At 40.0% G+C, this 26,245-nt stretch overlaps 2 protein-coding genes across 2 annotated transcripts; one reads left to right on the top strand and one right to left on the bottom strand.

Annotated features, from left to right (window-relative positions):
- Nucleotides 1-1,541: 1,541 nt before the first annotated feature.
- Nucleotides 1,542-5,549, bottom strand: wdr74 (WD repeat domain 74). The gene is made up of 2 exons (XM_022738394.1): nucleotides 4,529-5,549; nucleotides 1,542-2,937 (listed from the first exon to the last, which is right to left on the bottom strand). Exons 1-2 carry the CDS (start codon nucleotides 5,135-5,137, stop codon nucleotides 2,401-2,403), a joined length of 1,146 nt encoding a protein of 381 aa, XP_022594115.1. The 5' UTR covers nucleotides 5,138-5,549; the 3' UTR covers nucleotides 1,542-2,400.
- Nucleotides 5,550-5,835: 286 nt separating this feature from the next.
- Nucleotides 5,836-25,844, top strand: iws1 (IWS1, SUPT6H interacting protein). The gene is made up of 15 exons (XM_022738393.1): nucleotides 5,836-6,035; nucleotides 7,251-7,333; nucleotides 8,238-8,889; nucleotides 9,787-9,852; nucleotides 12,056-12,266; nucleotides 13,422-13,479; nucleotides 13,829-13,938; nucleotides 14,971-15,121; nucleotides 15,203-15,285; nucleotides 16,372-16,501; nucleotides 16,593-16,710; nucleotides 18,142-18,253; nucleotides 20,043-20,099; nucleotides 20,358-20,469; nucleotides 23,455-25,844. Exons 1-15 carry the CDS (start codon nucleotides 5,993-5,995, stop codon nucleotides 23,578-23,580), a joined length of 2,112 nt encoding a protein of 703 aa, XP_022594114.1. The 5' UTR covers nucleotides 5,836-5,992; the 3' UTR covers nucleotides 23,581-25,844.
- The last annotated feature ends 401 nt before the right edge of the window (nucleotides 25,845-26,245 follow it).

Here is a 26,245-nt window from a genome sequence, read left to right as displayed (position 1 = left end):
TTCAGTTTCATCTTCAACAGTCTGTCCTCTGCAGTGACGTTAAAGCTGCCGCTCTGTAAGGAGCGTTAGTGTTCCTTAATGGAACTGTGCACATTATGATCCTTGTCTTGTTTAAATAGACTTCACATCAGCTTCTACACCGTAGCTTTATGAGACAGTAGGTTTGTTATTTTTGTTCAGACCATTAACACTGAAGACAAATGTAGCGTGGTGCAGAGTGAAGCTGCCCTCCACTACACATTTAATTTGAAAAGTGTTTTATTTTGTCCTGTAAAGAGCAAACATATGTCTTTTACCATCACCGTTCGCCACACACACACACACAGTAATTACACACTCAAGTATGTGTTCTCGTTCTCTGAACGTGTTTGACATTCGAACACAGAAAAATGATGAACATCTACACTAACGTCCAAACAATAAATCACGTCCGTTGTATTGCTATTCCAGACCATTTTCATCATGTACATTCAATATCAACTTGTTTTTCAAATACAGTCAGCCAATACCAAACATTGTCAAATTAATCAAATCAACCATGTATCTATTTTAAGTTATTTATGTATTTATTTATGAACTAGACACGAGCAGTCCGGGCTCTTTAGACCGGCTCCTAGTTTTACTCTCCATCCTCCGACTCGCTTGAGGTAACTAAGCAACCAGTCCCAACAGCCGTTTTCGGTACGTTACTTTCGCTGACCAAGTAACGTTCATAAACAATACTACATATAACGCAACCGGGACCATAAACTACGACACAACATATTCACCCCTCACTTACACAATTCTAACTCTCCCTTCTTACCTGTAAAGAGCAAACATATGTCTTTTACCATCACCGTTCGCCACACACACACACAGTAATTTCACCCTCAAGTATGTGTTCTCGTTCTCTGAACGTGTTCACGCGAGACTTCCCTTGTCCCCGAACACAGTGTAGCGAACGCGCTCTTCCTGCTGGTCGGAGTTAGATACATACTGCTAGTCAGACCTGGGCAAATTACGGCCCGCGGGCCACATCCGGCCCTTTATACGCCCCTGTCCGGCCCGCGAGGCCAATTATGAAGAACATAAATAAGATAAACGTGTCTTTTTTACTTTTATTTAAAAATGTTAATTTTATTTTGAAAAGCGTTACTTTACTTTTGTAAGAACATATGCGCGTGCGCGGGTGAAGGTTAACGGTCACAAGTGATGCTCGCTCGGTCACCCTCAAGATGTCAGCTCACGCTAAGAAAAGAAAAGTTGATAACGAATGCCGTGTTTTCAACAAGAAATGGACTGCAAATTACTTCTTTACAGAAGTTAAAGGTAAAGCAGTATGCTTAATCTGTGGTACACAGGTCGCTGTGTTTAAAGATTACAATTTGTTTATTGTTTTTCATTGTTTCTGGAGATTAATAAGTTAAACATGAATTGCACTGATTCAGTAATTTTGTTTTGTTATTTGACCTACATCACAATTTCACATAACCTAATATAAATATTTACAGAGATTTACAGATAATTCTTATTATCATCAGCACCAGCTATTCAAAATATTTAATTTAGAGCATTTTAACAATAAACCAACCTTTCCTTATCATAAAACACAGACAATTTTAACCACACTCTGAACATGAGCTGTACTAAATGGAAATTATGTTAAACATGTAAATAATAAAAATAATAATGTAGGTATATCAACTCACTGATGGCTCTGTATGCCACACAAAGATCTCTTTGCTTCACAGCAGATTGTTGTGACAACCATCCAGTTGTTTATTCATTAACACAGCTGTTACCAGTAATGAGTATTTTGACCTGTGGTAACACCTGCATCACAGCTGTCTGGTTAAACTAAAGGTTAATCAGAACCAAGGACCATCAGTGTCTGTGGTATAAACTTTATCCAGTTTACAGACAGTTGATTGACATTATTAGAAGAATATGATACTAATGAAACCCAGTACAGAGTTTAACTGTTGTATTTGTATGTGTAGATAATATACAATATACATACAAGTTTATAGAGTGACAAAGGTGGAACTCACCTCGACATTTTTTGTTTTTTTAAAACACATTCTATGAAACGTCTTTGTGGTCTGAGCACACAAACACAACTGTTCACAACCTGTAGACAACATGGAGGGCACTTCAGTTTTCACAACCTGTGCAAAGCGTTTTGTGCATCAGTCCCTGACTTTTGGTAGAGATAGATAGATAAAATCTTTTATCTGATTGATGTTTTAAGAAGAGGAGTATCAACTGTTAAAATTATCATTCCTCATATGTCTGTTTTAATAAAGCTCCCAGACAAAATATTACAAGACTACAGATCAGAGTTTAGTCTCAGATCAAACTAACAGATCCACAAAGATGTTCAAATGTCCCACGCACTGATAACTTCTCAAATGCCCCTCAGTCTTGTCCTTTCTTTCTCTTCTTTTTGCTCTTCTTCTGTGGTTCTTCCTCCTCCTCTGTTGTTTTCCTCTTCGGCTTCTCCTCCGCCTCCCCCACCTGCTCCATGGTGTCCCACACCTCGTCCTCCTCCTCCTTCACCTCTTGACTCACCCCCTCCCCCTCTGTGGCCCCCCCTCCGTCCTCCAGGTCCCGGCTGGCCAGCAGGAGGCAGTTGAGTCTGGACTTGAGGTAGACTTTGTGAAGCAGCTTGCGGTCCTCCAGGCTGTGGATGCGGAGGAAGCGGTCCAAGCCACAGGATGCCACCACTGGCTGGGAGGGGTGACACTGCAGCCACCGCACCCCCCCCGCCAGCCCCTTCAGACAGCTGCGCACCAGACCTTTCCTCAGGTCCAGCATGGCGATTTGGCCGTGAGTATTTCCCACCACCACCGTGTTGCCGGCGGCGGGCAGGGACAGAGTGGTGAGCGGGTACTCGCCGTACTCTGCCTCCAGGACAGGACGGCGCTGAGGGGAGGATGGGTCGAACACGTGGACCTGACAGAGGACAGACAGACACAACAAAGTGATGAAGGACTGCAGGGGACTAGAGCTGACATGGTCTCATTTGAAGGAGGTATGACTGAACTCTGGTCCAGAGAGCACACTGTGACATGAGCATATTACTGTATCAGTTATTGATGCTGTAACTGACAGAAGTAATGTAATGCTGTACCTGGTGGAGGTGGATTCATTCAGTTGCTTTGCATAATGTTTGGTAGTTTCATCTATAAATAAAGCTTCACTTTTAATTAAAAACTGAAGTCAGATAAATGTGGTGGAGCAGAAATATTAAATACTGTAAAATGAAAAAAACTCAGGTACAAGTAAAATAAAATCAGAATAAATGGTAAATGGACTTGCACTTATACAGCACTTTTCTAGTCTTACTGACCACTCAAAGTGCTTTACAGTACTTGCCACATTCACCCATTCACTCACACATTCATACACTGATGGAACAGCCATCAGGGGCAAAGTGGGATTCAGTTTCTTGCCCAAGGAAACTGTGACATGCAGTGCGGCGGAGCCGGGGATCAGACCACCGACCTTCTAATTAGTGGACGACCTGCTCTACCTCCTGAGCCACAGTCGTCCCCTTTTAGTAGAATTAGAATTAGTGCTAATTAATGCAATCAAATTTGATGGTGATGGTTTTCCTGCATCGTCATCAAGTTTCACAGCTACACAAGACTTTCATTACAAGAGGAAAAATGTTTATTACACCTCTCTCCACAGTTCAGTGCCCAGTTTAGGCAGGATGATCTTAATGTGTCCTTAAAATGTAAAACATGAGACAACTGGAGATATTAGTCACAAATGTAACTGAAGAGATGGAACCCCTGAAATACAGCTGGATTATCCAGGCTTCATTTGTATTGTTTAAATGTGCTGCAGATGGAAACATCAAGATCATAATAGTTTAGGGATTTTTCCATTCGTTTTTGTTTTTATTTCATTTTGACTTTGAAAGGAGGTTTGGTAGTCTGGTTTAGTTTTTATTTTTTGAAAATGCTTAGTTTTAAACTATAGTTTTAAAATACTGCCCCATCCTACACTGAAACACCAGCTGGTGTATGAAATAAACTGATACAAAAACTTAAGACATTTTCTCTATAATTTGATTTACTTTTGTAAACACACAACACAGTTTCCCTTAGTTATTGTTCTTTTATAAAGCCTTGTTTATATTTTTATTTCAGTTAATGAAAATGTTTTTTCATATGTAGTTTTCGTTATTTCGTTTCAGTTAATGATAACAACCTAGTTAAACACATAAATAACTTCAAGGGTGGTCTTGTCGTATGTTGTTTGTCCCTGTATTAAAAGACCTGTCAGACAGTTTCTATCCCTCTCTATTCTATTCTACCCTTTGTTGACATTTTGTTTACGGACTGTCCCTGTAATATTGGTGTATTAGAATTGTACCAATCTGCAGAGAAGACTTTAAACATCACAGGTGAAGTTATCAAAACTTTATCGTCCAGGGGGAAAATTGCCCTGAGCTCATACATTTTAAAACTGGCCTAAAAATCTCTCAATTTTAAAGCCCGTTTTTCTCACTGTAAGCAGTGCAGTGAAGCCTCACCTGGTGATAGCCTGTGCAGGTGACCACTTTGTCGGAGTCCGGAATGAAGGCCATGTCTCTGACCCAGTGCGGCCGCCGTAGGTCCAGCCAGTCGTCCCGCAGGTTCTTTGCAGTGAACACGGACTTCTCGGGTCTCTCCAGGTCCCAGATCTTCAGCCCGTTCTCCTTCCCGCCGGTCGCGACCTTGTGCTGGTCTACCGGACTCTGTCGCATCCTGCACACGTTCTTCCCGGCATCTAGCTCGGTGACGGGCTCGCTACTGTCCTCCCTCCAGACCCGCACAGTCCCGGATTCCCCGCAGGTGAGCAGCGCGGAGCCACTGAGCGCAGCCAGCCCGGTGAAGCAGCCCTCCACCGGGTCTCCACAGCGCCGGGACTCGGTGAAGGCGCCCTTCTCGGTGCTGAAGGTCTTCACTGTTCCGTCCACCGAGCCAACCAGCAGCTCGCTCTCCGCCGGGTCCCCCCAGCACAGAGCGCGGACCTCCTGGTCGCGGCTCAGATGGCTCGTGTTGCAAAAGTTGAAGGCCTGTTTCCGGGACACACTGACCCCCTTCAGGATGCCAGTCTCCGATCCCAGCCACACGGAGCACAGCCGGCTCCGGTCCCCCATCACTCCGAATTTAAATGGACCGAGAACTCGCTTTAAACGTGGATTCAGCGCCTCTGGATTCTGGTCGTGAGATACGCGTGGTTCCTCTGTGGACAGTGTCGCGCATAAAAGACGTCACTGTGTTTTTTGTTTTTTAACTTTATTGAAATACTGGTTCAGGTTCCTACAGAGTAGAGAATGAAACTAAAATCTGTTTCACAGTCAAATCGCTCAAAGACAGTAAAGTACAATCAGTTATTATGTATTTGAATAATTTGACATTTCAGTCCCGTTCACTTCTCAGCTGTTTATAATTACTATTAAAAGGGTTTGGCGTGCAGACTCTAGAAGATCCAAATGTATTGCTGTTTTTAAAGAGAACTACACACTTTGTGGTGATACTGTGTGAATTTGTAGCTGAATATAGTGGATGTGTGCCACAAAAAAGATAAACACGTCTCAGAAATGAAATCTCAATATGTTTTCACGTTATTTAATATTTTTTCATGAGTTTGGCGTGCAGACCATAGAGAATCCTGAAATCATTATTTTTAAAGTGGGCTTGTACTTGACAGTGAGTTCTTTGATTAACTGAGCCCAATGCATGTGGACTAATGTTCTGTCTTGTAAACCTCTAGATTGATAATAAAGGTTATTCAAAAAAGTTGTTACACTATTACGCAGCGACCGCATGCGCAGATGACGCAGTTACTCCATTTTGGGTCTCAGGCTGCAGTAGTTAGCTGTAGCTGTTAGCTTTGGAAACGCGTCGTTACTTAGTTCGGGTTTATTTTTCCCGCTTCGATAGTAAAGTTGAGTAAACAGAGAGTTGTCTCCGTGTTCAGGTCTGAATCTGAATCTTTCTTCGCCTGAGACATGGACGGAGAAGAGGACGACTTCATGTCCGGGAGCCGCTCCGGTAAAACCGTCCTCCTGCTTTGTTTCCTATTTAAATAACAAACCCACGTTAACTAACATTGACTGTTGACCCATGAGTAGAGGGGCCTAGGTTAAGTTTAACTTTGTAAAAATTAGTAACGGAATGTTGTTTATCCTCTTAACTGCATGGTGATGAGGGATTAGCAGCAGTGTTGGATTTAAATAACCAGGAAATGTTCCGTTTTAGCTTCATGAACATCAGACAGGCAACGTTACAGCCCACCATCCTATTTGTCTTTACATATCTTAATAAATGATGATGTTTGTATCTCATAATGATTTGGATCCGTCGCCTCCTCTCGGTTAGCATCGTGCTGATTTGAAGGCTCACTCTGTTTCAGTGTTGGTTGATTACAATGATAGACATCACATAATAATAATCTGAAATTAAATGTAATGTTATTGATATTGAACGATATCTGTGCCGAATTAATAAGAAAATCTTAGAGATTATATCACCCCACATTTTAGCAGTATCTTTTATTTTATACCATGTGCTTTTGAAAAAGGCATCATTTTTTACATGGCGTTTTGGCGTGAAGACTCTTGAAGATCCTAAGATTGTTCTTGCTTTTTGAGGTGTAAGTACTGACTCGTTAGGATGCCCAGAAAAAAAACACATCTCAAAAATTATATCTCATTATGTTTCTCAGATTATATAATGTATTCTACTTGGTAATTACCTGTGGACATTAAAATGCATGTTTTGTGCATGGAGCTTGGTGTGCAGACTGGAAAGGATCCTGAAATCTTTCTGTTTTTAATGAGGGTTTGTACCTTAAAGTGAAGCTGAAACCAATCGTAAACCCCGTTAAATTGCCATAGACTGAGCCAGATTCAGGTCTGGTTGGGTTCCTCTGTAGGCCTGAGGCAATACACATGGAAAACAAGAGCATAACAATAACAAGGGTGGGCTTGGTTTAGCAGAACTGTTCAGACCTAACTGTAATTAAAAAAAAAAAAAAAAAAAAAAAAACTCAGATGAAGGTTAAACTATCCAAATGTCTAGTTGAAGTCCTTTTCAGAAACCATTTAAAAAATGACTTTATTCTAGCAGCTCTTTCATTAGGGAGCCACATTTTCCACCTCCTGCCTCTTTGCAGGTGTTTGTGTTTGACATCAGTAACAAATCTTTTGTAATAAGATTAAGATACTGATGTGTTGTGTTGTTTCTGATCTGTTGTATGTTCTGCAGATGACGGAGGCGGCACTCCGGTTCAGGATGAACACCCAGCGTCAGACGGTGAAGACATGAGGAGCGACAGACACCAATCTGAGGTCAGACTGAGTCTTCACTGCTCAAAGATTTATTGTTGTTTGTTTGCAAATGGCCAAAAAAAAAGGAAAGTGGATTTACTGTACTATCAAATGATCAAATGAAAGTAATCAACTAAAACCACTCTTCTTCATTAATCTGTAATATTATTTGTATTAGACAGAAAAATTTGGTCTTGCTCAGCTCAGTTTGTGTGCTGCTGTTGTGGAGGATCTGAACCAGCTTCACGGACTCTGCAGCTCTCAGTCTCAACTGACGTTTGTTTGTTTGTTTGATTAATAGTTTCATTCTGGATCAGTTAAGAGTTTTTACTTTTATCTTTCACTTGAGTCCAAAACTTTTACCAGCTTGATAAATGCAGACCGTTTTGTACACACAAAACAGGGCTTGAAACACGAGTAGTAGTAGGAGTTTAGATTTATAAAAGACAAACTTGTTGTGTGTATTGTGTGTACCTGCACAGAACCTCTGATCCATACTTGAAGTAGTGAACTGAAGCCAGATTTAATGACAACCTTAAATGAATAACTGTCATATCCACAATGTGATGAACATTCAGATCAACTGTGTTATACTGTGTTTTTTCTTGTTTTAAAAGATGCTGGCCCATTTACACATATGATTCATTATTAAACTTTTATTAAACTATTGAGAACATGCTGCTGGTTCATATCCACATTCTCAGACCCTCAGAGCTCAGAGGAGAGGGCAGAGCTGTATGATGGTCATTCTCAGTCCTAGTTGGTGCTGCTGAAGTGCTGAGGATGATGTCAGAATCCTGATTTATTTTCATCTTAACCACATTAACTTGAAATAATGAACAAATTGCATGAAAGTTGTGATTTGGATCCTCGGCACAGGTTGTTGGTTTCTGTCAAACTGACCTGCCACCGTTTGTCTCAACAGGACGAGGGCAGCAACGATGAGGATGCCCCCCATGCCATGGAGACCAGCGGGGCAGCCAGCGGCTCTGACAACGAGGACCACCAAGGAGTCAACAGCGACTCAGAGGGCGAGGCCCCCAGGCACCACAACGACGGCGACAAGAGTGACTCGGAGACAGAGGCTCCTCGTCCCGCTGACAGCGATGACGACTCTCCAGCCAAACGCAGGATGAGCGGATCAGACAATGAGGAGGAGTCCCTGGTCAAACATGGAGCTTCAGGAAACGAGGAGGGGGAAGGGTCGTCCCCTGTCAGATGCAGGGGCAGCAGCTCGGACATGGAGGAGGGGGAGGAACGGCACAAAGCGGCTGCAGACAGCGACTCAGAGAACGAGGATGCCAAACCTGTGGCATCCAACCGGTCCAATGCTGACAGTGACTCTGACACAGAGACGCCTGCCAGACGCAAGGTGGCACAGATAGACTCTGAAGAGGAGGAGGAGGGGAAGCAGCAGGAGGAGGCGGAGCGTGGAGCAGGAGGGAAATGGAAAGCTGTGATGCAGTCTGACAGTGAGGAGGAGGAAGGAGGAAGGAGGAAAGCTCCAGCAGGAAGTGATGGAGAGCAGCAGGATGAAGAGAGGGAGCAGAGAGACGACAGTGACGACGAGAAGCCAGGTACTGACCTCAGACCAGCTCATGACATAAATATCAGTACATAGCTTCAAAACTAAATGATGTAGTTTGATTATGTAATGATTTTAGTATATTTAGTGTATTCGGAGGATGGACAGAAGGGAGAGAGAGGAGAGACGTCAGGGAAGAGTTGGAGCTGAGATTGATGCTAACCTTTGTTCTGATTGTTTCTCTGATAACTTATGAACCAGACGTTCAGCAGGTTTTTACCAGCAGCTGAATTATCCACAGAGGTGTCCTCCTCTTAAAACCAGTAGAAACACCTAGAAAGCAGTTCACCTTTAAAACTCAGAGATTCACCGATGCTCTTCAGTGACACAGGACAGGACGTCTCCAGCAGCTGGGAGCTGAGCTGTCTAACATTTCCTCAGCTTGTTTCTCTGATAACTTCAGATCCAGACATCCGACGACTAAAATCCTTCATCTGTTTCAAATATAGAGCTGAATACGGTGTAAAAAGTGTATGTGGCTTAAGAGTAGATAAAAGTCAATGTTGAGCTTCTGTCAGATAAACACACTGACACATGATCATAGAGGATATGATGTCAAGTCAAGTCAATACATTTTAATGATGAAAAGTTACAGATTATAACTTTAAGCTCCATCAGTCAATCTCTTTGTTTTAACAGTGGATTCATTCCATGGATGCAGCTTTAAAAACAACATCATGAACTGACTTCTGTCATTTGTAGGAGCATATTTCATTGGTATTATAGTACAGAAATAAAGCTCTGACTTCCTGCTGAAACCTGAGACTGTAGCTGCACCACAGAGTTCATCTTTAATTTAAGAGGACAATAAGAACAGTTGATGTTCTGGTTGATAAAGCATCTAGAAATATTCCTTCAGCACTTGATTAATTTGTGTGTGTGTTTGCAGTGAAGAGGAAGAAGGCCATCGTGTCAGACAGTGAGGATGAGGATGAGGAGAAGGAGGACAAACCAGGTAAGACACTGTCAGCTTTACAGCTGTGAAGTGTTTTAAAACTATCTCCCTCTGTGTACTTGGTTCATCATCTCTGACACTGAATACAAACAGTGCAGTAAACAGCTGCTGTGACATCAGTACTGTGGTGTGTTTAGCTGTGAGACTCACAGAGCAGCAGCTGTGATTCAGGGGTGGATTCTCCCTCTAAATCCCTCTGTGAAGCAGAGGCACCAATTCTTTAGTCGCTCTGGAGCTCGGGCTCCCGCAGGGAAATTGTACTGTGATGTGACCAAACTGGAAGAGTAGTGAAGATAAAGAAATAGACCAGTGGTGGGTGTGTGTTGAGGACAGGTGCAGGATTTACTGTTGATTCAACAATGTTTCATCATGGAAAAATTAAGAAATAGAAAAACACATGATACACTTCTAAGGTTCAAAGAGTGAGGCGCTCTGGACCAGACGGTTTTACTGTAATTAATAATGATTATTATTAATGTTATTAGCTGTCATTACTATTTTTATCAGTAGGAGCACTACAGTTGCCACTACATTACTACCGCTGCATCTACTGTCACTATTATTAATATTGCTATCACTGTACATTCTTGTTCTTTTCCTCTGTGTTCTCTCTCTCTCTCCCTCCCTCCCTCCCTCCCTCCCCCCCCAACCGGCCGAGGTAGATGGCTACCCACCCTGAATGAAAAATGAAATAAGAAAATTATCACAATTGAAGTCGCAACTTCTGCCAAAGTAATCGTAAATCAATTTTTATGGCATATCGTGCAGCCCTAATTCTAAGTGTGTGCGTGTGACTGAGTGTGTGCTGTATGACTCAGTTTTCTTTAGTTTTTCTTTCTTGTTTTTTTGCTGAAAATCTTGTTTGTTACTCAAGTGAGTCAGCTGCTGCTTTGTTCATTTCTATATGTTGATGTGACAGTTTACTTATAGAAAGACCTGCACAATAATAATCCAGTCCAATACAACTTCACTGAGTTTATAATGTTCAGTTTCTGATTCTGTTGTAAAGGTTTTCATTCAGTTACATGTTGTAGTACTGAGGTCACAGTGATTGTGTTTTACTGGACTATGTTATGAGAGGTGTTTCTAATATTCTGACTCCTTGTTTGTGTAAATAGGGAGGACAAACATGAGAAAATATGAGCAGTGAAGAGATGTGATGTTATGTCATTAGACTGTACAGGTCTAATCTAATAAAGTGTATATTCATGGAACAAAAATATTTGCTGCTTATGGACGAAAGGCTCAAAAGTTCTTTCTTCTGTCTTGAACTTCCCATCAGCCTCCAGGCTCCGGCTCACTTTACAGTAAAGGACAGAGAGTTTAACTCAGAGCAGCACAGTGGGATGAGTCTGGAAGTTTGAAGCAACAATTAACTTTTACTCTGCATGTGTAGTCAGCTCCATAGAGACCAGTTCTCCCAGTTTGGTGTGGAAGAGCGTGACTCTGATCTCAGCCTCATCCAGCACCTTCAGGATGAGATGGAACACCAACTGTGATCCACACCTCATCACCACTGTCAGTAGGGCTGCTCGATTATGGCAAAAATCATAATCACGATTATTTTGATCATGATTATTTAACATGATTACTCATTGACTTTGGAAAGACCACGCATTTAAAAAGAACATTGTCTTTTTAACAGTGGACTTTTCTTCAACTTAAAATACAATTCAATGGAAAAACAAACAAACCAATTAAAAGTTAGCTAACTAGATAGATAAATAGATAGATTGATACACAAGCCAATACTTTTTGGACGGACACCCAGTCATCATAATTTCACAAAGCATTTTTTCATTTGAGGTTTTAGAAAGCCAAATGTGCAACACAACAACCCACTCCTACATACGTTGCTAATGTTAAAACGTAACTCAGAAGTGGATGGGGCGATGGTTTTTGTAGTGGTGATGAAATTTGTTGTGAAACAATATTGTTTTATCTCGATTATCTTGTTTTCAGAATTGTTCAAAGCCAAAAGCGTAATGGAAAATAATATTAGATTATTCGCCCAGCCCTAACTGTCTGTGTTGGACCTCACTGTTGCTCTAATGTGTGTCAGTGGGAGTAAATCTCTGCTGCAGGTTCAACATCTGCTGGAAAGACTGAAACCAGAGGTTAGAGGCAGATCATACTGTCATACACTGAGGGAATGTTCAGATGGTACCATCAGGCTCATGTGTTTTCTCTCTGTGGTCCTAAGCAGTGAAGAGGAGTCGGGCGGTGTCAGATGATGAGAACTCAGACAGTGATGGGGGGTTAATTGGTCCTGATAAGAGTCTGGCAGCCAAATTGAGGGAGCTGGGCTCAGACAGCGGGAGCGATGACGAGGCGTCGAAGGCCATGGCGGGGAAGAAGGATGAGAAGGCGCTGTTCGGCAGTGACAGCGACTCTGGAGACGACGATGAGGAGGAGTGAGTTCTGGACTCCAGTTCAATTTAAACCTCACTGACCTGTCATTATAAACTCACACCAGGCTGTCACATGTTGCTCAGACACAGAACTTTGCCTCAGAATCTAGTGGAGATCCAAAAATTTAACTTTGGGGTCAAACATGTAGAATATTTCCATCTGATGGAGGAATGTTGAATTCAGTGGAAACATCGTAGAGCTTCAGCAAAGAGCTGAAAGAAGCTGATACAAATAATAAGAATTTTAATCTGAATTTTAAAGGTGAAATCTGCCTGTTAGGGGGTTCTAACTAATGCTGCCATTTTAACCTGAAACAGGACCACACCTGGGCTACAGGCTGCTGCTCAGTGTCAGTAAACATCTCGTCCATTTCAATTCATTTCATTCCTGAATTGTTTTAGTCTTTCATATGAAATGAAACCAGCAATTAAGCCACCATTTGATTGACAGAAAATAATCAAAAACTATTTTCATAGTCGATCAAGTAATCAATTTTTTAAACAAAAATAACAAAATAAAACTTTGTGGCAAACATTTTCTAATGTTTTACAGACAAACAGAATCAGTCCATGCAAAAAAATGGACATCAGATTAATTAATAAAGAAACTAGCAGACCTAATAAAAACTTAACTATTAAACACAGAAATCTTTCATGTCACAAATACAGCTGAGACTTTTTGTCAATTAACTGATTAGCCAGAAAGTTAATGGGCACTTATTTTGTTAATTTATGAAATGTTGTGTGCCTCCAGTCTGTTAAACATGTAGTGGTTTTCTTTTATTGTATATTTGATTATCACATTTTGTTCTGATGAACATTTTAAAAATAATTTTGACATCTTCAGATATTTTGGATGGTTAATTTGGAAAAATTATACACAGATTAGTAATTAAGAAAAATGAGAAAGTGATCATTAGCTGCTTCCCTATGCATGAGAGAAAATAATAAATCAGTTTCAGACCAAAAAACTTTATTAGTCCCTCAAGGAAAAACTGGAGGCCAGCCTTGTTTGCAAACATAACACACACAAACTTTCTATTCACACAAAGTGAACTGACTCTCTGTTAATTTAATGACCCTCGGAAACAAACATTTGAACCCCAAGTCTGAACTGGGAGCTGCTGGTGTGACCTTTGACCCCTCTGTTTTGTGCAGGAAAATGATTGCAGACATCTTTGGAGAGTCTGGAGACGAGGAGGAGGAGGAATTCACGGTGAGTTTGTTTATGTCGTTTGTGTTTCTGAATCATCAGCTATTACCAGTGCTCTTCTTAAACACTAACAGATCACACCTTCCCTCCTTTCCCCCACACTTCTATAAGTCCTCACCAATATTTTGGCCTTTCTCCCTATTTTGCTTCGCTGCTCATGATTAACAATTTATATAAACAGCGGGTTAATAACAGGAGACATCACTGATTTAAAAAAACAGGAGGAAGCACAGGGGATGTGTCAAAGTTAACAGAGCCTGATTAAATATCATCCTGCTCAATTTCTGGACATGAAGGTAGTTGATGGATTAGGTTTTATTTTCACTTGACTGAGTGTCTGTTCCTGCTGCAGGGTTTCAACCAGGAGGACCTGGAGGGGGCCAAGAAGGAGGCCAGGGAGAAGCAGCACCAGCTGGAGGAGGAGTCCGACTCTGATGAAGGCGTTGACCGCAGTGGTCAAGAGTAAGAAACACGACAGGGCTGAAACAATATATGACAATATGAGGATATTTCTGAATATTGTGATTTAAATGGCTGAGCTGTTTCTTGTTGACGTCCTCAAAAATTGGGCAAACTTTCTTTGTTCTCGATTTTATTAAAAAAAAAAAAAAAACTACCAACTTAACTTTTTTAATATAAAATATTTATACTATCTCATATTTATTGTTAACAGCAGTGGTGGAAAAAGTATTAAATCCTTAACTCAAGTCAAAGTACTAAAACCACACTATAGATATACACCATGACAAGTACAAGTGAATGTACCATGTTATACTATTACATTATTACATAGTTATTTTTGATGTAGCAATATGTAAGTGGTACTACACACTAGTGTTGGGCCTAATCTATAAACATTAATTTTTATTGTTTATATTTGCCACTCTAGCAAAGTAGAAGTACCTCAAAATGATTATCAGTGACCCGTCACTAGCAGCTCGCTGGTTTCCATTCTCACTGTCTGCAGCTCAACACACTTCTAATGATGGAAGTTTTCACTAAAATCATAGCTCCTGTGATTTCAGGGTTGCACATTTTGAATAAGAATTTTTATATAAAAACTATTAAGTCAGAGTTAATAATGACAGATACAGTTCAGCTATCACGCACTGATGGAGCTGTATTAACTGTCTGCTGTACTTGAAAAACACAGACAAACAAACTGTCATTGGGTCTTGAAATCTTTGCATAGAAAAATTACAAAATATATAAAAAGCTAAATAAGTAAAAAATATAGTCTTTAGATACTGAATGTAGAAATTAATGCGAAGAGAAAACAGTTATGACCAAACCAAACCTGTACCAAAAAGGTTTAAATCTACCAACATGATACAGAGTCATTAACATGTCAGGCTACAGACAATGCAGTATCTGCCATATATGTTTCCCTAAATGACTTTACAAGATTACAAGATTTTTTATTTTTTATTTCTCGGTTTCTACTTTATAAGTTTTAATTGAAGACTTGTAATCTGTGTGTGTGTGTGTGTTCAGCACCAGCTTCATGTCTGACTTCGACATCATGCTCGCTCGGAGAAAAGCCATGAACAGCAGGAAGAGAAGACACCGCGACGGAGGGACATTCATCAGCGACGCTGATGATGTGGTCAGTGCCATGATCACCAAGATGAACGAAGCCGCAGAGGTCTGCCCCACAAAATAAAAGCCTCATCACCCCAATCACTGTTTTTTTCGCTGCCTGACTGACTGTGTGTTGTTTTAACAGGAGGATCGAACTCTGAACAGTCAGAAGAAACCAGCGCTGAAGAAACTCACTCTGCTGCCACAAGTCGTGATGCACCTGAAGAAGTAAGAGCTCATTATATTTGAGATCTCACACCTCATAACTAGGGCTGGGCAAAACGATTATTTTTGTAATCGATTAATCTAGCGATTATTTTTTTGATGCATCGATTAATCTAACGATTCATTTTTTCAATTCGATTCGAATTCGATTCGATTTGATTATCGATTATTTTCCCATTATTTGACTTATATAGCAATTTACATATGCTAATTTATGTATCTCAATGAAAAAACACAAATTTCTTCATTCCAACATATTTTTATTGTTTTCACCAAAAATTAACAAATTCCAAAATAAAATTCAAGTAATGAAAACAATAGTGCAATCTGAAGTCAGAGGTAGCGTTTAACAAAAAATAAAATGAAATAAAATACTTTCAATAAATAAAACAAGTTCTTGTTGTGCAAGAATCAAGAAAATGTTATCATCATAAAATCAATAAAATATAAACAGCAGCAGTGTTCTTTTTTAACTAAGAAAATATAAAGTGCTGTTCATTCACAGGAACATACACTCTGCCTTTTCACTCAAGAATATTGTGTCTGTGTGTCTGTATGTGTACGTGGGAGTGTTTGGATGAATGGCACGGTATGATGTTTAATGTTACAATATGGTAATAAAATGTGATGAATCCTTGCATAATATAATATGGCACAACAAAACAAACAAGAAAAGTGGATATTGTAAAAAGTTGAAAACTTGCGGTGTTTTGTCATCCACACAAGCTGCGCCTGGATGCCGCCTTTTGATGTGCTGGTGCATCGCCGTCGTGCTTTTATGATAAGCCATCTCCATTTTACACAGCCGACAAACGACACAAGGGCCTCCTTTTATGGAAAAATACTCCCATACCTTTGAACTACGAGTTCGTGTTCTACATTGATCAGAGTCAACTGACTCGCTGGTATCGATACTGCCGCTACTTGCTGCCGCCATTGTTTGTTTTCAAACGACGCATCGACGCACAGTTTCACAGTCGATGACGTCGACACGTCGCCCCAGCCCTACTCATAACCCCTCCGTCAGTCAAGTCTTTAACTTCTCCTGGAGCTCTAGTTGAAGGTGTTGTGATGGTGTTTGTCCCTCAGACAGGACTTGAAGGAGACGTTTATTGACAGCGGAGTGATGTCTGCCATTAAAGAGTGGATCAGTCCTCTTCCAGATAAATCACTGCCTGCTCTCAGAATCAGAGAGGAGTTGCTCAGGATCCTTCAGGAGGTGAGTACAGATGGTCACAGGTGGACCTCTGGGTTTCTTTTTTAAAGACCAGGGCTATTTTATTGTTTTGACTGTGTGTCTCCTCCTGCAGCTGCCCAGTGTGAGTCAGGAGACTCTGAAGCACAGTGGGATTGGCCGCGCCGTCATGTTCCTGTACAAACATCCCAAAGAATCTCGATCCAACAAAGACCTCGCTCTCAAGCTCATCAGTAAGGACCTCTCACCTCACAACACTTAGAGACAGGAGGACCAACACTCACGTTCTAAATGAAGTGGAAAGCCCCTTTTCCATTGGTCAAAAACCCGCTAAGACCTGCTAGCATTGGGCTTTTGTCAGCAATGGAAAAGGGAACAATCAGCATTCACACCATGACTCTGCAGTAGACGCAGGTATTTATCAATTCTGGCTCCCCTGTGACATCTGTAACGTCTGTAAGTCATAACAGAAAAACAAACTCGACTGGCAGTGGAAAAGGGGTAGTGGAAAAGGGGTAATTCAGCTTTTATTAGTGGGTTTACCCGCGTTTAAAACGCATTTATACCTGCTAATTTTGGTGGAAAAGGGGTATAATTGTCCAGACAACTGGTACTAAGTCATTCTAAAACAACCTTCATAAAGTTACAATAGAACACAACATAAAAAGCTTCTGTTTGCTCATTAATCCAGTTTGATGTTAAAACTTTTAAATTGATTTTTAAATGTTTTATATAACCTTTATCATTACCTTTATTTACACTCAGATTAACACATTGAGGGGACCATGTGTCCTCTCTTACAAGTGTGCTGAGTTTAAAACAATGAAAGAAAAAAGTAACACATTACAACAGGACAATGACATTGTCATTTGTTACAGGAAACATCACAGTAATACATAAGCAGTAATACAAGATGGCAAGATGAGCAATAACAGAAGGAAACAGAAAATAATCATGAACATAGTCTTACAAAGAAAAAAAGTGTTAAATCAAAATCATCAGTGTGTTCGTCATGTAATCCATCTGTGTTACGACCAGTGCAGAGTCAATCTACAGGTCTCTACAAAGTCTTGAACTTAACTCAGAAGTCTTGAATATTGTTTCTTGCCTGTAATATTATTTATATAGGTTATGTATTATATAAGTTGTGAGCTATTTTTAATCATTTTTCTGTTGAGGTATTTATTATTATGTCATTATTGGTTACTGCTAGCCACTGTAGTATCTCATAGAAAGTAGCAAAACAGCAAAACCTGTAATTATCTTTTTATTTGGTAAATCTTCCCATTAATTTGATCTGGGTCCAGGTCCATGTTAATTGATTGATTGTAAATTATATTACTAAAATTTTTTGTTCTACACAGTTGAAAAGTAAAAACAAAAATGGAATGTAAATGACAATAGATACATGTACTTAAATAATAATTGTTAATTAATTAATGGATATTAGATTTCATTCTATATGGTATTGAAAAGGTCTAAAAAGTCTTAAATTTGATTTGGTGAACACTGCAGAAACCCTCCAAAAGGTCTTTTTCAGAATAAGAGCGTGATCAGCTGAGAGCAGTGCACAATGCTAACTGTCATTAAAGGCTGGTACAGTGTCACTGAGGATTAGCAGAGACAGTGTACTGATGATGAGTGTGGATGTGTCTTGTGTCCAGATGAGTGGTCGCGGCCGATCTTTGGTTTGACGTCGAACTACAAAGGAATGACGAGAGAGGAGCGGCAGCAGAGAGACCTGGACCAGCAGATGCCTCAGAGACGACGACTAAGGTACTGATACACTCAGCTCTCATCTCCACAACATCACACAGCTCTCATCATCAAACTGTATGAACAGACTGTATGAATGAATGGAGAGCCACATGTCCGTGGAAAAAGGAGGAGCACATTCAGCGGCTTTGGAATATGTTGACAGTAAAGTGAAGCGTGCACAGTTTGATGTAAATGAGCCAGAATATGAGAGTGGCCAACAGCGTTTTAAAATGTTTAATTTAGTCAATTCCTAAAATATTCCCATTAGGTGAATTATTATTTTCCTTATATATCACTTTTCATACAGATGCTAAGTAATTTACAGAGACATAAAACCAGAAATACCAGATCAAAATTGAATAAAAATAAATAAGATTGAAAATAAAACAGCAACTAGAGACCATCACTGAGACACATGTCAACATGTTGACATTCTGACTCATGAGTATCTTCAAACTCAGCCTCATTTAGATATCAGCTACAAACCTGTAAAGATTAACTGACTGACAGAGTACTCAAAACTGCCTCTGCGGTACTTCCTGCTACAGTGAGTGAAATGCATCATGGGAGCACAATATAATGTAAAAAAATCAGGTGTTATAAGGAGACTTTAGACAGGACACAACATTATTCATTTGTAAGTAATTAAATCATAAAGAACAACTGACACCCAGTGCACCTGGGATCTTGGGGCCCTGGGTAGTTCCCTACTTTATTGTGGCTCTTTAACTAATTAATTAATGTCAGAGCCTTTTTTCTTTTATCTCTGATGCTCTGTATTTGAAGAGGATGAAAAGTCTTGTGGTGTAGGTTTATGACATGTCACAAATATCTGCAGCAAAAGATGAAAACCACCCACATATTGTTTTAGTCTGCGTGGATGTGACATTATTCTTCCTCAGGTCTTTGTAGGTTTCAGGTCATATCTCCCAGTTCCTCCAGGTGTTTTCATCCTACATAATCTCTCTCCTTCTTTTTTTGTCATGTTCTTTTCATTCTCTCCCCTCCTCAGCATCATATTGTTCTTCTTCTTCAGCCTCTCCTGTCCTGTTCTGGTTTTTATGTTCTTACTCAGTTTTCTTCTTTTACTCCTCCTCATCCTTCCATTTCATTACCCCCCACCCCCCACCCCCAGTCAGCCTCAAGAATAGTGGAGAGGGCGGAGGAACCTGACGTCTTCTCTCCACCAATCAGGTTCAGTTTTACAATTGCATGGTTGCACTTCAAAGTCTATAGACTGAGAGTTTAACAGGAATTCAAAGTGTGAATCCAAGCACAGATAGAAGGACTGAACTTCCTTATACGGGCCTGGAAGGGAGGAAGCTGAGTAGGCTTATGTTTACTGTGTGAATGAAGCTGTACACACGATGCAGCCTGAGTTCAGCGTTGTTCAGCACAGTAGAGCCAATAGTTCCTGAGCCATCAGGAGAGAGCAGGGACTGTTCTGGCATCAGGAATTAAAATTAGACTCTGGTTCCTCTGGTTGAAATGCAGGTAAGGTTCCTGGTTTCCTGAAATGGTTCCTGGGTCGCAGGTCACAGACTTTAGCACTGACTTGCTGACTAACTGCTGTGAGGTGGAGAATGCTAATAATAGCATGGAGACTCTGCTGGTGGTGTTGCTGCTTAGTGGGACATTTATCCTGCACATCAGCAGACTGTGGACGTCCTGCTGAGTTTAAGCATCAGGTGCAACATTCCAGATGTATGAACTCTGCTTGTTTCCCACCCTGGTTACTGTGTTCACTGTTCATTCATCATGATATAAACCCACGTATCTCTCTCTCCCTCACCTTCTCTCCTTTTAGTTCAGGGGGTCAGACGCCTCGCAGAGACCTGGAGAAACAGCTGACTGGAGAAGAAAAGTAAGTTCAGTTTCAAAGTGACAGAAGCTGGTGGTTTGTTGTCTGTTGGATCCAAGAAGTTTTGATGCTTTCAGTTCCACAACGCACATATCCAAAAGCTTTTTACAGGAACTGGAATCAACAGAGCTCTTGACTTATAAAATCATGTCACTGTCATCATACTCATGTCGAGTGAGGCTGCAGATGTCTGACAATATGAAAGTTTGATTTAGTTTTTAACAATAAAGATAGACACTAAACTCCGCCTCCTCCCTGCAGAGCTCTGCGACCCGGAGACCCCGGGTTCTGTGCCAGGGCTCGGGTCCCGATGCCTTCCAACAAAGACTATGTTGTACGGCCCAAGTGGAACGTAGAGGTGGACTCCAGCAGAGTGAGTACATGGGGGGGTGGAGGGGTTGTCTTCCTGTTCTGTCAAAAAGTGATCATGTCAGAGAGTCTGAAGGCAAAACCTGATGTTCAGTCACCTGGAGAAGGTGAAAGTCATTTACAAAAAGAAAAAACTGAGTTTAAAGGATGTCGGCCTTCACTACCCTCACTGCTGTGTGGATTTTATAATGTCGGGGAGTCATCAGTGATCAGTCCATAAAATCGTTAAAATAATAATATTTAAAGTTATAGTAGTAAAATTAAGAATCCCTTAAAATAAAAATGCATATATAAATCCCGTTTGCCTCTATTTCAGTTGAATTATCTCTTAGAGCTCTTATGTTTGTTTACTGTCAGTGGAGGTTTGAGTTTAGGAGCTGAGCTGTGATTGGTCCTCTGTAGAGCGGCTATAAGAAAAGCCTCAGCCTGCTGGAGAAGCACAAGCGCCGCTTTGCTGAGGAAAGGAAAATGCGTCGCCCACAGGGAGCTGTCAAGATCAGCATAGAGGGGAACAGAATGCCCCTGTAGTTCCTGCTGTTGACCTGTGGGGGCAGTAAGTCCTTCTGCATGGTGTGCAGTGATGGTGCAAACTGTGTGGTGTTTCTCCTGAAAAAAGATGCACCGCTGTTTCCAGATAAAAGATATTAGCCTGTAAACTGACTCACCTGTGACCTGATTTACCTGTGAGCACACAGCACCACACTAACATGACTCCTGTGTGGAGTCATGAATGTGTGATGAATTTGGTGGAGGCTTCTTGTTCATGAGTGTTATGATGCATGACACCTTACACCTTTTGTTGAGCATCCAGGTGACATGTGATCCATCAGCCTGTTTTGTGTTGAAGTGACATCAGCTTTTTGATGAGCTAACAGCTCAGCTGACTCGGCTGTTGACAGTGATGATACTAGAGCTGAAATGATCATTAGATTAATCAATGATTGCTGAAACAAAAGTGCAGTGGAAGATTTCAGCTTCTCCAGTGTTAGGAAATGTTGCTGCTGCTGCTGCTTCTTTTCTTACATTTGATAAAAAAAAAGTCAATTCACTGTCTAACAAGACAAATTAAAAACAGCAAATGTTCATGTTTGAGAAGATGAAACCAGCTAATTTATGGCATTTTAATGATTAGAATGACAAATACTAGCCAAACCAAATTACAATCTTTCCTGTCAAAATTTAAGTCAGTGCCAAAATCTAAAAGGGTATATTCTGTAGTGTAGTGTATTGTAGTGCAGCAGATGACTGCAATAATCTTTTAAAAGTGGACACAAGCACCAAAATTGGTATGTTTATCCCTCTGGGGCCATTCATTTGAAAAATCCCATTAGCCACTTGAAATTTCAAGATGGCTGCCATTTCTGGCCACGGGAAACATATATTTTACCACAGAATTTTTACCCACAGGACAACTTTCAATGATTTTGTAATTGACTCCTGTGTTTTAGACAATGAGGATGTCAAAATCACAACTCTTACATTTCCTCAGAGATTTATTTGTGCAATTTCTGATATGTGATGTGAAAAATTCTGCATAAAACACAATGTATTTTCAAACATTTATTATGAATGATTAACCAAAAATTCTGTAAGAGTTGACAGTCTACTTGTTTATTTGTCTTAACATTAGCTTGCTAGGCTAACTCACTGGCACTAAGCTAGTTAGCTTTTGTGAGTAATGTGTTTGCTGAAATATACTGTCATTACATTTTTGTAAAGTGTGCTAAATTTCACCTTCTACTTTGTTAACATGTTTGATTTGACACCTGGACTATTCATATGAGAAAATAGTGGATGAGCTAATGAACATTTCCTTGCTAGAAATAACGATAACGCTAACGTAGTTTATCAAAAGAATAATATGCGAGGAGGATTTGTGCCCAGTTTAACATTATCCACATTCGAAAGATTTCCCTGAAACATGCAGTTATTTGCTCCACTAAAGCATCAATGAACCAATCAAGTGATTAATAATTTCAGTTCTAATTAATACCTGACTCTTCTACTGTGTCATTTTGTCGTCTACTCTTCCTCTGCTGTCAATATGACTCAGCAATTCCTGCACATATTCCACATTGAAATCCACCTGCAGCTTCAAATGGCATATTACCTGCTTTCCTTGGTATACTTTTAGCAGTAAGTGTGAGTTTCATGGACAAAATCCAGCAAACTCAAATACTCAAGTAAAGATAAAAGTCCTGGATTAAAAATCCTACATCAGTAAAAGTACTGTAGTATTATCAGCAAGTTGTACTTAAAGTATCAAAGTAAAAGTACTTTGTTCTCCAGTGACTGGTGCTTCCACAGGTTCCCAACCTCAAGGTCAGGCCCCTTCAAAGGGACACCAGATTAATCGGAGGGGTTGTCAGAGGATTCATGGTAGAGGAAACAAGAACAACAAAGTTCTGATTGACATTTTTTTTTTTTTATGAATGCTGGATTTACACTGAATTTACCATGTGAGCACAGGTACTTCCACTCCAGCTCCATGTTTTTATATCTGGCATTTATTTGTTCATACCGACATTGCCATCCGCTGTTTGAGTCTCTGTCATTACTTGAGTGCCAGCTTTTATTTGAGATTTTATGGTATAGTTGAGCAAAGTTCATATATTTTTGGAAACAGAAACATTTCTCCACGTTCCCCATGATGACAGGTAATGTAACAGTGAAGCCTCTGAACTGCCTGTCAACTCTGAGGAATTGACTCCCAATGCACATCTCTGGAGAAGTGAAGTGGGCTTAAGACTGATGAAACACCTGATAAAAACACACTGCTTTTGTTAAAACTGCTTTCTATTGTTAAAAGATTTCACATGTCCAATTTTTTGTAAAGTTTGTATGTGGCTGGATGTTGAGCATTTAACCTGACAGCATCAGTGCAGTCAGATTTAAAGCAGAGATGTTTAAAGAAATCATACAATCCTCAACATGTTTCTATCTCACATTTAGTTTTATTTTCTGTTTCTGTGTCTGTTTCTTCCCTCAGGGTCCGATGAAGAAGGGTTTGTCTCGTGTTGATAAACAGATGCGTAGATTTGCTGACATCCGCCGCCTAACGAAGACGGGTCACGCTGTTAAAATCAGTGTTGAAGGCAACCGGATGCCACTCTGATTTTAATATCCATAGGATTTATTCACTTTTTTCTTTTTAATGTTTTGTTCCTGAACAATCCCACAATTATCCTCCCCCTCCCCCCTCCTCCTCAGGTCCAGCTCTGCCTTACTAAAGGGCTGAGGTCAAAGTGTGAACATCTACAGAGACTCACCTGTGCCTGGACACAAAATATTAAATATGATCCACAATGATCCTTGGAATGAATGACAACTGCTATTGATGTTAGCGGTCAGCTATGTTCATTTTATCTCCTAACATTAGCATATGTTAGCAGTTAGCTACATTAGCTTTAGCTCCAGATTGACTGTATCCACAGTGTTAGCATTACACTTGACCTCAAAGTTAGCAGTCAGCTTTATGTTGAAATCTATAATACTATCCAGCAAATATTAGAAAATGACTCAGAGATAAAAACTAATGTCTAAATTCATTGACTAATGTTAACAGTTAGCTATGTACCTTTTTACTTCCAAATCAAGAAGGTTCCTAATGTTAACTTATGTTAGCAGTAAGGTACATTAGCCTTATCTAATACCTAGCAAAATCTACAACATTGGCTTATATTATCAGTTATCAGTGTTAGTCTTATCTCAAGACTAGCATGGTCCATTAGATAAACTTACGTTAGCGGTCAACTACATTTGCACTAGCTCCAAACCAAATGGATCCTCCATGTTCACTAATGTTAGCATGATGTTAGCTTTACCACCAAGCCAGCTAATTAGCATTCATGTTTATATTCAAGTCCAAAATGGTAAATAATGTTAGCAGTGAGTTGACATAATAATGTGAGCTTTACATCTAAGCTAACCATGATAGTTAATGTTGGCAGTCTGCTACATTGACTTTAGCTCCGAACTAACTGTAAAGTGTCGATAATGTTAAATAATTAGTACTATATTAGCTTTCCCAACAAGCCTGCTAAGTTAGCTAATGTTCGGCTAACAATAATGTAACGTAATGTAGCTTTAATGTAATGTAACTGACTGCTAACATTGTCTTATGTTAGCAGTCAGCTACATTAGCTGTATCTGATGTTATCTAAGGTTAGCAGTATTTTAGCTTTATCTACAAGCCAACTAAGTTAGTTGATGTTAACTTAGTTGGCTTGGTCAGTTTACTTGAGTTAAAACCAATGTAACTAATGTTCAAAATGTTAGCTTATCATTCAGCTACATTAACTTTATCTTTTTAATAATCAAGGTCTGAAACATTATTTATATAAGCAGTTAGCTATGTAACCTTTTCTTCAAACCATTACACTCATTACACTTATCAGATAATTTCTGTCTATAATTGACTTTAATAAAAATATTTTCTTAAAACAAGTGACAAAAATCTGCTGGTGCACTTATTTTAAGAGTTTTCTGGAAATGAGTGTCTTCAAACAAAATGAGTAAAGCAATTTTCTGTGCTAGAGTCAAAAAAATTAACATTCGTTTTAGAAAATACATTGAAATTAAACCACAAATCTCACCATACTGGCAGTTTTCTCCACTTGTTTAAAGAAAATAAAACTACAACATCAGTCTTTTAACTTTAAAAACTTCACTATAGCAGCTGCTTGTAGCTGACTTGAAGTTTTATCACAGCTGCTGTTCCCCATAAAGGACAAAACTACAGTCTCTTTATAGTCACCTCATGAGTACACAGGACTGACTGTGTGAGTTATTTACATTTAAACCAGGTGACTTTACTTCAGTACTACCATCAGTAAGCAGGCAAAGGTGAGATAAAACTGCCAAAACCAGCCACAGTGGAAATGAAATGAACAATGACAGATAGAGGGAGGTAATACTGATGGTCAGTTCTATGGTGATCCTGGTAGTTAGAGATAAACTCAATGCAGCTGATTCAAGGATCATTATGGTGAGATTTTTGAGTCCAAATTCCCCTCAAATTCTCCAGTACTGGATTTAAGAACAAAATCTGGCCCTCACTCTCTTTGACTCTGAATGAGAAGATGTTTGTATTTTACTAATAGGCTGGCCAGACCTACTCCTCAGTCCATTTTCTCTCTTTTCTGCTCCCGTAGAAACTTTACAGGTGGAAACTGTCTGCAGGACTCAGTTCACACAGGTAACACCATGGCTCCATTTGATCCGGATCAGTCTTGACCTTTAAAACAGACTCCAGGACTCTGTAGTGAAGATGTGAGATCTGATCCCAAGTCAGTTTGTTGACTGTGTGAATCAGCCCGTTTGTCTGCACTGTTCTGGATCAGATGATACTTTTCTTAATAAAGACTCAACAGAAACTCACATCTGCTCTCTGAACTCTTCTGTTACAGGAAGTTCACTTAACTTGTGGTTTGTTGGCTCTCTATGATTTCAGACCAAACACATGAGGTAGACCGTAGACTTGAGAACACCACATAACCCTATGGACTTTACAGACCACACCTAAATGTAAACAGTCACATATTTGATTTTCTAACCTGGGATCCTCATCCTCTATCTTCAAATTTTCTTTCAGTAGAAAAGTAGAGTTACAGAACTCAGATTCTATAGTACAATCTTTCCTGTCAAAACTTAAGTCAGTGCCAAAATCTAAAAGGGTACATTCTGTAGTGTAGTGTACTGTAGTGCAGCAGATGACTGCAATAATCTTTTAAAAGTGGACACAAGCACCATAATTGGTATGTTTATCCCTCTGGGGCCAT

This window comes from Seriola dumerili, unplaced genomic scaffold (genome assembly GCF_002260705.1).
Source record: "Seriola dumerili isolate Sdu_G_001 unplaced genomic scaffold, Sdu_1.0 BDQW01000036.1, whole genome shotgun sequence".
Lineage (NCBI taxonomy): Eukaryota > Metazoa > Chordata > Actinopteri > Carangiformes > Carangidae > Seriola > Seriola dumerili.
The sequence above is the reverse complement of the archived record's forward strand: the minus strand, read 5'-3'. Positions and strand labels throughout refer to the sequence as shown.

Coding starts and splice junctions, on each gene's coding strand:
- wdr74 (XM_022738394.1), bottom strand. CDS start 5,137: ATGGGGGACCGGAGCCGGCTGTGCTCCGTGTGGCTGGGATCGGAGACT. Junction 2,938..4,528: donor CCTGCACAGGCTATCACCAG/GTGAGGCTTCAC, acceptor GTCCTCTGTCAG/GTCCACGTGTTCGACCCATC.
- iws1 (XM_022738393.1), top strand. CDS start 5,993: ATGGACGGAGAAGAGGACGACTTCATGTCCGGGAGCCGCTCCG. Junction 6,036..7,250: donor CATGTCCGGGAGCCGCTCCG/GTAAAACCGTCC, acceptor TATGTTCTGCAG/ATGACGGAGGCGGCACTCCG. Junction 16,711..18,141: donor CCTCGCTCTCAAGCTCATCA/GTAAGGACCTCT, acceptor TCTTGTGTCCAG/ATGAGTGGTCGCGGCCGATC.